The sequence below is a fragment of the Rhyacophila brunnea genome, unplaced genomic scaffold, assembly GCF_057557595.1.
Source record: "Rhyacophila brunnea isolate RB1 unplaced genomic scaffold, BYU_Rbru_1.0 scaffold_8, whole genome shotgun sequence".
Classification (NCBI taxonomy): domain Eukaryota; kingdom Metazoa; phylum Arthropoda; class Insecta; order Trichoptera; family Rhyacophilidae; genus Rhyacophila; species Rhyacophila brunnea.
Window position 1 is genome coordinate 41,568,053 of NW_028233350.1, and position 11,578 is coordinate 41,579,630.

The window sequence follows — 11,578 nt, forward strand, 5'->3', positions numbered from 1 at the left end:
AATGCTTGCCTGCATCTCCCACTATTATTTAACTAAATGAGAATGCTTATTCCACCTAGCAAAGAATTTTGCTTTTAAACTGGAATTTAGTTTAATTTATATGTACACATCAAGAGGTCAACTCTTGTAGCTTAGCCAGGGACGTCTCACATGTAATGTGTGGTAATAGAATCATGGGGCGGCCGCAGGCTTTCTCTGGATCACGTGTCTCAGAGGCGGTTGCTTATTGGTTCGTAGATTCGATCGATATTATGCGGGTGATTCATTTGTAATCATTATTTGCAAATCGTCGCCGTAGATGTCAAGGGAGCCAAGCCACAAATTTGGCGAAAATGAGTAAAGTACACAAAAGCATTTTAAAATCATCAAAGATGCAGTGATCAATGGATTTAAGCCACAAAACTCTTTTGACTACAATTTTTGTACATTTCAATATTCAGTGGTCAAGAGATATAACACACATAACTTCTAAGATACTATTTTTTTTAGTTATTTGTACAAAATAATAAAAAGATAACACCACAAAGTATATTCTATGTTGAAAGTTTCACCGTTATATCTTTAAAAACAAAAAAGTTCAATAAAAAAATGTTACTTTTCTTTGACAAAATCTTTGAGTGCCTGTTTCTCAGCAATATGATTTTGTGGACTGGCTCCCTTGACATCTACGGTGACGAAATTATCCGACTAAAACATGACGCCAGTCTGAATATAAATAAAATTCGAATTCTTGAAGAAGTTCTTGCGACGTTAATGATTGATAATTTATACGTTGTGATATTTTACTGATACTGAGATTACACAGACGATATGCACATCTTGCCTGAATTAAAAGATGGCTCGAACATGGGCTAAACCACAACGAACGGTTCTCTTATTAATTTAGAGTGGTGGCATATTTCACACGAAAGCAGTTGTACCCCTTGTTTCGGTCTTGGGTTTAGTAGTAAACATTCCTCTAAGAATTAGCTTCCACAATTCAAAATCCTAAAATTATCGATGGCACAAAATATTTATACTTAGGTATATTTATAGAGACGGAGTCCAAATATATGAAATTTAAGTATTTCACTTTGCTGATTCATTTGTAGCAACAGACTTTATTTAAGATTTTTTTGTCACTCCTAAACTGAGATAAAAATATGTGTTTGTCAGTTTAAAAAAATCAATACAGAACCTGAAGAATTTTCGTTTGTATTTGCAGTCCTCACCCGCACTCGAAGCACTACCACATAAAGACGAATGCCCGGGGAGACTTTTACCTGTCGGACAAGCACTGCTGTGGCTCCGTGGCCGACTTAGTCAATTACCATCGCCATAACAGCGGAGGACTCTGTTCCCGACTTAAGACCAGTCCCTGTGACAGGCCTGCCCCCGCCACTGCAGGACTTAGCCATGGTACGTGTACTGTTAAATTTTTCTAGCCTGTCCTTCCGCATTTTGACTTCATCTATATCACCCTTATATAATCTCTGAATGAACACCCCGTATTTACTGCTTCAATTATTTAAACATGATATCGAGGTTTGTATTTTCTTCAATCGGATAGGATAATACAGTGATGATTGGTAAAAATGCAACTGAATCGTAATTACAGTATAACCCCTATTTTACGTTTTTTAAGGTACTGAAGAAAAAAAACCTAATTGGAGGGAAAATGTAAAAGGGGGGTATTGAAAAAAAGAACATTTAAATTTTATGTTTCCGAAAAAATAACGTTTTATTAAAAAACAACATTCAATTAAAATTTTTATTGAAAAATCATTCGAATGTCACGACCCAATCATTGTCAAGTGCGCGTAACTAGCATATTTTGAATATTTCCGACGTAAATCGCGGGAAAGAAAAACGTAAATGCGGGTATTAAATGTACTGAAATACATCGGGACTGAAAAAAATACACGCAATTGCCGGGAAAATGTGAATTCCGGGCACGTAAAAACGAGGTTATACTGTATTTACATATCTAGAAAATATTTAGATGAACAATTATAATTTTCAAATGCTCATATTATCATTCTTATCGAATATTTAAAATAAAGATGGTCGGCTGCCATAATTCAATTTCAAGCTGCAAACTTTATTAACTAATAAATTAATTTTGTTTTGTCAAATCAACCACAATACAAACATTTCAAAAATGCCGTCAAGTGGTTTCATATTAAAATTTCATAATGCACACATTTTATAGTTAAATCGAACATATTTCTAGATAAATGGGAGATTGATCCTTCGGAGCTAGTTCTCCATGAAGAATTAGGCTCCGGCCAGTTTGGAGTAGTCAGGAGAGGAAGATGGAGAGGCTGCATGGACACCGCCGTCAAGATGATGAAAGAGGGCACCATGTCTGAAGACGACTTCATAGAAGAAGCTAAAGTCATGACGTAAGTATTACAATATTTTATCCCTAGATTTTTTTTTTTGCACATTAAATGGCATCCATTTTTTGTATTGCTTATCACCAAGAAGCTAAGGGCCACATGCTTAGTCATACTGATCTGCTGCTTAACATTAGTCAGCCGTTTAGTGACAGCAACACCATCCAAGTAGTTAACTGCTTTCAAAATAATTTTGTACTTTTCTATTATACACAGAATTCAACCAAATATACAATCATATTTCATTTGAATTTCAATCGAAATTCAGGTGAATTTTATCTTGCGAATGAATAGTATGTTAGCTAAAATTCTGTGTACGATATTCCTGGCTATTTTGGCAGATGACTGTACTCAGTTAAAAGCAAATATCACCTGTCTGATGCTTGCGTCCTGGTGGTACTGCTCTACAGTAACGAGTCGTGGCACCTAACGAAAGCTCAAAGCACCTGAATACTGAGCTCCAATAACAGATACTTGCTGCGGATACTGGATGGTATGGCATCGACAGTGAAGAACCATTGGACCTGATCTGGCCACATCGCGAGGATTCTAAGTGTTTATTTTTGACAAAACAAACCTAGCAATGAATTAGTACTTTAAGCTGCCTCATTGTTACTTTTCTTTTCCAAAAATAAGCACTTAGAACCTTGTAGTTCTACACTCGCGACATGCTATGAATACCTTAAGAGAGTCTCAACCTAACCAGCATTATCTTCATTCCGGCATCCTGGAAGACTTCTAAATACCATCCACAAGGTGTATGTATATGATGATACTACAGGATACTGGCATGATCTGACACATGAAAATTGACAAGCAACAGGGATGTCAAAAGGTTTCCATATATATTAACTAAGGAGCAGACATGGACTAGAAACAAAGACGATTTTGACATATGCCAAATGCGTTTCTGAAATCTACCACTATTTAGTGGCGGTGCCATTATGTTAGTTACGTTAGGTTAGTGACATCTCTGCATTTGGCTCTTACTATTTAACAAAATATAATAAATTAGTTAGTTTTGCGAGTACTTTGTGTGTTTAATAACTGGCATGGTTTTCTTACAGCAAACTTCAACACCAGAATCTTGTGCAATTGTATGGAGTTTGTAGCAAACACCGACCAATATTCATAGTCACGGAATACATGAAGCACGGCTCCCTGCTCAACTATCTCAGGAGGCATGAGAACACCCTCTCTGGAAACATGGGAATGCTTCTGGACATGTGCATACAGGTAATGTATGCTTATATTTATTTACAGACACTCGATTAGTTTCTCTCCGAAAAGATAAAGTCAATGAGAAACTGGCTCGTCGGTTTCAGTCATAGAGTTCTCTCAATCCTGTATCATTCAAAACATCTCATGTGAACTATTTACCCTTTGTCTTTCGATTCTGACTTAGTTAATTTCACCTTGCAATAGTCACCCAGGTAATAAAATACATTGCACGACCAATGATAATAATGTCACATTTTCATGCATTTAAATAGGTAATTAACAAAAAAAAAACCAGAGCAGTTTTACAGGACTACATTATCACGAATATTTTTTATTTGACAGTTTAAATAATTTATACAGAAAGTCAAATAGAATACAATATGAAAAAATGAATGTGTAGTGATATGGGACGGAAGTGAATTTTTTTGTTTTGCTCTCCGTTCTCAAACATGTCTACATACCGTGCCAGCCATGGTAAATTGCATATTTTGAGATAAAGACCTGAATTTTATATTACCATCTGTTGATACCAACACAAACTAATATTTGGTTTGTATCTACAATAATACTTTTCTTCTATATATGTTACGCCGAATGTGCAAAATTGACTATTACATGAAATGGGCAAAATTTTGGCTAATTTATGTAATAGTCAAGCCCGTTGCCTTATTCATGAATTAGGTAAATTATCTGCCGAGTATGTGAATTCGCCAGGGTATGGAATTCTTAAACTGTCAAGATGACAGTAGAAAAAGTAAATTTAATACGGATGGTTTTATTAGTTACAATTGGACATAATACTATTATTATTAGGTTTGGTTAGGTTTTATAATTCTAAATTCAACGGAATGTCCATTTTGAGGTAAGCTAACAAGTGTCAACAAACTATCACAAATATACAATCGACCATTGCACGATTGATACCCAAGCACGAATCAAATCGCGAAAATACCTTTTAATAAAATTCTTCCGTTATCATATTATAGTTCTAGATTTTTTTTGCGCATAGTAAATGGAATGAAGGTCATTGTAGTTATTGATTGGTATATTTTTATATTATAATCAATGACATTTTGACACATTTGGTTAGTTTGATTAGTTGCAAAAAACAACACCAGAGCGCGACCATCTATTTTGACCATAGATAATATACGTAAATTTTGACCAATGCATGAGCATTTGACACATTTAGTTTAGTTGCAAAACACCACCGTAGCGCTCCTATCTAATTTGTCCAATGCATGAACTTGGAAGTAAAATTACTGCCGAATTCACGCACTCGGCAGATATTTTTTCTAATTCATGAATAAGGCAACCGGCTTGCATTTTTCATGATTTAGGCAAAATTTTGTCCATTTCATGTAATAGTCAATTTTGCACATTTGGCGTACCATATATACATATATAAATCTAGTCACTCATCCGATGGCCGGAATGATACAATCTGCATCATGAACGCTTGTTAATCGGAAAATTTATGGATCGATAACGCCTGCTGCCTTATTATTATTTTGATTGTCGATTAAATCATGATTCACTTTCCAGATAATTTACATACACTGCGTGTAAAAATGTATTAATGATTGGGAAATGATCAAGCAGGGATTATTTTTAAAGCAGTTTTCGATGCACTATAATATGCCATCTAGTTGTGAATATTTCAAGTGCGTAATGCTAGGTTACTATGTAACTTCATTTTGACCCTTACCGTTACGTTCAATTACATTATTGTGTTACTATTTATTGCTGCCAAAAGTTTGTAAGTCAATAATTTAGGTATTTAGAGCTAACAACGGATTATGTGTCTATATATAAATATGTATGCTAGAAAAAAAATTATGGTCATCTGATATATAGAACGTGCACATAAAGAAATTAGACGCATTCCTGAATTTAAAGGGCATGTCAAACTTCAAATTGCAATTACTCCATAACATGATTTCGAGACTTACTAACTTTTGACAGTAACTCCATAATACATTATATTAGGCGTCTAATTACAAAAAGTGACAAGTCCACAATTCCATATTTTCGGGAAACAACGTTTTTATGTTTCAAGCTTCAATTATTTGTTTTAACGTGAAATTATTTTTTCCGTTGTATTATAATATGTCGAAATTAGAACCAAATGGCAATTTGTTTCAGCCGATAAACTCTTAAATGTAATAAATAGAGGCAAAGTAAAATTGGACATAGCGCTACTTGTACCTCACTTTTTAATTTATTCCGCATAAGGCACACATTTCCGTGGCACTGTCATGAGTTTACCAGATGCTACAGCATGGGAGACGCCCTTTTCAATATTGAACGTTCCCTTATTGGTTAACTTAAACACGCGCGAAATCAACCAAGCTTTAAATAATATGAAACACAGACTTGGCGCTTTTTGTAATAAATCTCAATATTTTTTTTCGTAAGGTTATCTCGCGTTTTGGAATTTATAGATCAATACATATTGTGTAAAATTATACAAAGAATACGTGCGTATTTTTTTGTCAATTTTGACCACATGTGGAATTATCACTTTTTGGAATTAAGACGCCTCATATTGTCTATTGGCTGACTATCTGTCCTTGGAATCGTAGCATTGTAGAGTAGCCATTTTAATCTTATCTAAAAATTGCTCTCTTCAACCAATTAAACTGTTTAATACATTAATTAATCTGTCATTATTCTCCATGCAAAGTTCAATAAAACCGATTCTGATTTCCAGGTTTGCAAAGGAATGGCGTACCTCGAAAGGCACAATTACATCCACCGAGACCTGGCCGCTCGCAACTGCTTAGTGGGTTGGGAGAATGTGGTGAAGGTGGCCGACTTTGGTCTGGCCCGGTACGTGCTCGACGACCAGTATACAAGTTCTGGTGGCACCAAATTCCCCATCAAATGGGCTCCGCCTGAAGTTCTCAATTATACTAGATTCTCTTCTAAATCAGATGTCTGGGCATACGGTGAGTTCATTTAATTCTGAAGATGTATCTCATTGTTTTCTTGGTGCTGTTTTCTATTAGGTTTGCAACCAAATTGCAGTACATCCCTATCCTGGACCAAGTTGTACTTATCTACTAAATTATCATATATATGTCCCACATATTTCTTCAAGGCTAGCTTTATAAGAGTTTAATGTATTTACTAATGAAGCATAATATCAAGGCATCAAATATAAGTTACAGCGATGATGTTGTTTGATTTGATTGCAGATTCATGTGATGTAACAACAATTGATTTAATTACAGTAAAGTGACATGTTTACTAATTAAATCTAATTTATTTTCAGGAGTTCTGATGTGGGAAGTGTTCACATGCGGTAAAATGCCATATGGTCGCCTAAAAAACACAGAAGTCGTTGATCGCGTTCAAAGAGGAATCGTTTTAGAGAAACCTAAAGCGTGCTGTAAAGAAGTATATGAGGTAATTAAAAAATTAAAAATTTGTAAATTGAAACTACAAAAATTATTTTATATTATGTTGTTTGAATACAATAGTTGGTGAAGTCGTTTTTGAGTGTGCTTTAAAAGACGATATGATTTTTTTTGCAGGTGATGAGGAAGTGTTGGTCGCCCGCCCCGGATGAGCGACCTTCATTCCGCGTACTGAAGGAGCAGCTGGTGGGCGTGTCTCAGGGCCTGCTCGCCGACTGACTGCCGACCGCCTCCCGCCCCGCCCCCCACCTTCCCCAGCCGCGTCATCCTCGCCACCCGCCCGACTTCCCCCCTGCCGTCCTCCAGCGCCTCCTGCGCCTGCAGCCCCTGCTCAAGTTCCAGGAGGACGCCTCACCGCCCCACGCCGATCGCCCGCTGCTCAAGAACAAGGAGGAGAGTCATTCTCACGATGACCTACTGCCCGCCTCGAAACACTCTATCTTCCGCTACAAGGAAGAGACCCCCTCCCTGGACTCATTCCCACCCTCCCGGGACTCCAAATGCAAAGAGGACAACCTCTCACTGGACACGCTCTCGCGGAGTCACCGAGAAACTCTTCTGCGACTGTTGACGCAGTATTCCAACGAGTCCGTGATGCTGCGGGAACTGGTGACACACTGTCTGGCTGAGAAGAGTGAAGAGAGGGCGGGCCGCCGCCCCGGGGGTGCCAGGGAGAGAGAGAGGCAGCAGTCGCCCCCTCGCACCACCCTCCCTCGAGCCAAGAAGAACTCGGCTTCCGTTTCCAGCCAACCGGAGGAAGCGAGGGACGCCTGCGCCTCGGCCCACCAGTCGCCGTGGCTCGTTGACATTTGCAAAATCCTCACTGAAAACGCCAAGAAGAAATGATATTTTGCATTTTCAACCCGGTCACGTTTGCACGAATACGCCGTGTCTCGCTGCCTCCAGCACGTTTACACCGACATACAAGTAGAAGCCTAATCTTCCGCGGCGAAGGAATCTTTTTGCATTCCATTTTTTTAGAGTGATGACTGAAACGATTATCGGCGTAAGTTTTTTGTTGCGCCTTTAAGTATTACGCGCCGCGTGTGTAAATAGACAACTTTTCTAGTGTTTGTAAAAACTATGATTACTTTTTATCAAGCGAAATGGTGATACCGTGATTAATCTTAAATATTGTAAGTAAGGTTAACGATTTACGTCACCCAAGGCTCTGAGATTATCGATTACCGCCACGCCACCCAGATGTCACCCTCTCCAACAGATGAGACTGAATCTATAATTTGAATCTGTCCCCTTAACAAGTACCACATTCATGTAATAATATGAACATGATAGATTTTAAGTATTTTATGATTTCTATAATATTATATGGGTCTATTAAGACTTGTTTACATGGCCTTAGTGCTAATCATCAGTAATCACTACTCGCACTGACGTGTAAACAGGCCGAATTAGTAATAAGCATTTATTAGTATTCGGCCTGTTACCAATTATTATTTTTTGTATTAGTGCGAGCAGCAAGTACTAATGAATGGTACTAAGCAGTAGCGAAAGGGTGGAGATAGTGGAGATCCGACATAAATAGTGCACACTAAACTTTATCAGTCATGCTTATTTTTTTTCGTTGGACTAAGAATATAAATGGCAAATGGCATTGGTTAGTTTTTTTAAATTCAATTAAACCCTGCCTAAAACAAACCACAATAGATTAGATTAGATAAAAAATATTCTTATATCTATAATATATCTAAAAATATGCCATTAAATCAAATCGTACCTAATTTTAGATATTTTATAGATGGAAGACTATTTTTTATCCAGTATGGTTTGGTTTTATCGAATTTTAAAAACCATCTGAAATTTGTATTTTTAGTTCAATGAAAACAAATAAGTATGACTGTGCACTATGGTTCCTAAGCCCGTGTAAACAATTCCTAAAATCAGAATTTGTTTCAAGCTCCTACTGAAGTACATCAAAGATATTAAATAATCATTAAAAAATGAATTTTAAAATCAATCAATGATCAAGAATATCTCCCGTTTATGTATTCTTATAAGATTATAAATTTTCATGTTTAATCAATATTAAAACAAAAAATCATACTCAAAAACCTAAAAAGAATTATTATCAGTAAAAATTTTCCATGTTGAAATTATTAATCCAATCACCAGAATGAGAATACGCAAATTATTAGCTTGTAATGAATATCATATTTAACAAGCCGCATCCGGGATTGACACATTTATAAAAATAATCGAAAAAAAAAAATAAAAAACTATTATCCGGATAGTTTCTAGTTTCCCTTCAGTTACTGTTGTAGTCTATTTTATCCAGTATATCTATCACTACTGCAATTCCAATTTGATTATAATAGGTTGTAAAAAGTACCTTCACATGTTTTGCATTATACCTGAGAATGTAATGATCCAATTTTTAATTAACTTATTAAGAAACATAAACAGGATTATTTTGTATTATCTCAAAGTAAATTTACACTTTTGTATTAATTAGCCTATTGATGTTTGACAATGAAAAATAATTCTGTGTGTGAAAGGAAAAGAGATATATGTAAATACAAAATCACTACTTTTCTAGAAACCCAAAATAATATTGAATTGTCACGTCTTATATCCATTAAGTACCTATGTTAATTTGGCATATTTACCTCATTTTCTTTTCCATACAGAATTATATTATAGTCAACGGATACTATTGAAAGGTGTTTTCTTTATTTTCATAGATAGGTTCATTACCTTTCAGGTAACAGGTATTGATTTTATAATATGTTGCCTTGGTGTTAAACTGACATATTCCACATAATTTAAAAAAACAAAAGATTTTATTTGACCAAACAACTTTTAAAATGTCAAATTCTACAGTAGATCTAAGAAGTGATGTTTGTAATTGTTACAATGTGTTTGTTAAATAAATGTTATTTACATGAATCAGGTGTTATGCAAAAACATTTTGAAGTTTTATCTTATTTAGATTAAATCACAATATGTAGTACATACTTATTCCACATTGTAATACAAGCAAACAAAGGTTTGGGATAAGCTCCACTCTGTGGAGGCCCTATTATCTTCTTAGGATCAAACATGATTACAAAAAAACACTGTCAGTAAAATACTGATGATGAAACAAAATTCAAATTCAAGTCCCATAAATATGGCCGTCCTAGAACTTTTTTTACAGTTGCCTACTACAGCATACTTTCCTTCAACAGGCACCTTTCGCCGCTGTTCCACATAATGACACATCCACTTCAATAAGACATTCTCAGCTGATGTTAATATCCTATTAAAGTGGACGAATGGCTGGAAAGTGCTACATATTGTGTTTTATTTTAATTAATACAATGTCTTTTCACCAAAAATTGAAGTGACAACCTATCTTTGAAATTTACTTATTTGGAATTGCTCAGTTCGCTACCAAGGCGGCGAATATACCTCTGACGGAATACCATTGTAATTTTTATTTTATTATTTATCAATTTCTCGAGAGGGAGTTGGTATTTTTTAAATGTAAGATTAAACACAGGGTAATATTAAAATAATGTGCTAGGCCATTAATCTTCATCTCGCATACGGCTATAAAAAAATTGTTCATCCATCACCAATGCATTGTTATTCACTATAATAATATCTATTCATATTGGCAAAACGAACCTGCACATAAAGGGTTATCCGAGTTCTGGTACGAATTTGTTTTTTACACGCCATAAAGCCAGTGTTCTACGAGGTGTATGGCGTGTGGCGCCGTCCTGTTGGAACAACGTGTTTACTAAATAGAAATCTTCCAATTCAGGCCACAAAATGTCAGTTATCATTTATTTGCTTATAGTGAATGCCACTGACCGTAATGGTCACTCTTTCGTCATTTTCAAAGTACAACAAAGATGACGACTGAAATAAACAGTCTCTTAAGTCACTTGTGGGTTTTCCTCTCCCCAAATACAGCAGTTTTGCTTACTAACATACCCATTGAGGTGAAAATCTTCTTCATTTCCCTGCACTTCCAAGACACAATCAGCGAATCTGCAACACTACCCGTTGTCTGTTGGCTTTCGCCATAAAGAACCGTATGAGACCAATTTGCTGCCATCTTTTTGGACTCAACATTTCTGGTACGCAGCAATGTTTTCATGGAAACAGACTGGACGTACATGTACAGGCATGGCCTCCACAAGGGGGGGGGCTAACGGCGCCCTAGCCCGGCATGGCGGGTCGACCTGACAAGTGAGATAAGCACACATCACAAATTCACTCTAATAGGAAAAAAGTTGCCTGCGGGCACTATTTACTTGAAGAGTATTAACATATTAAAATATCTAGTTGCGTGATGCAATTTTTACTTATTGTGTGTCGACATTCGACAACTCCATAATTCAAGTTGATTTATTCAACAATACAAAAAAATTACTAAAAACACACCGAATATCCTTCATTTTACCTGAAACAATATTTAGAAAACTATTCTGTAGTGTCCCACTGCCTTCAAACCTAGCGATGGGTAGGGTGGCCCGCCAAAGATCCTGGCCTGGGGGCCATGTGTACAGGTATCAGGTGATCCAAAATACTAGCAGTCTCTTCAGA

At 36.2% G+C, this 11,578-nt stretch overlaps 1 protein-coding gene across 2 annotated transcripts in view; it reads left to right on the forward strand.

Moving 5' to 3' along the window:
* The window catches only part of Btk (tyrosine-protein kinase Btk29A), a 324,307-nt gene extending 315,067 nt beyond the window's left edge, over window positions 1-9,240 (forward strand). For both annotated transcript variants that reach the window (XM_085958514.1, XM_085958515.1), the window contains exons 10-15: window positions 1,205-1,398; window positions 2,213-2,384; window positions 3,446-3,614; window positions 6,313-6,550; window positions 6,877-7,010; window positions 7,139-9,240. In XM_085958514.1, the coding sequence (XP_085814640.1) occupies window positions 1,205-1,398; window positions 2,213-2,384; window positions 3,446-3,614; window positions 6,313-6,550; window positions 6,877-7,010; window positions 7,139-7,240 (1,009 nt within the window). In that variant the 3' untranslated portion in view covers window positions 7,241-9,240. The remainder of the gene's footprint in view (window positions 1-1,204; window positions 1,399-2,212; window positions 2,385-3,445; window positions 3,615-6,312; window positions 6,551-6,876; window positions 7,011-7,138) is intronic.
* Window positions 9,241-11,578: the final 2,338 nt, after the last annotated feature.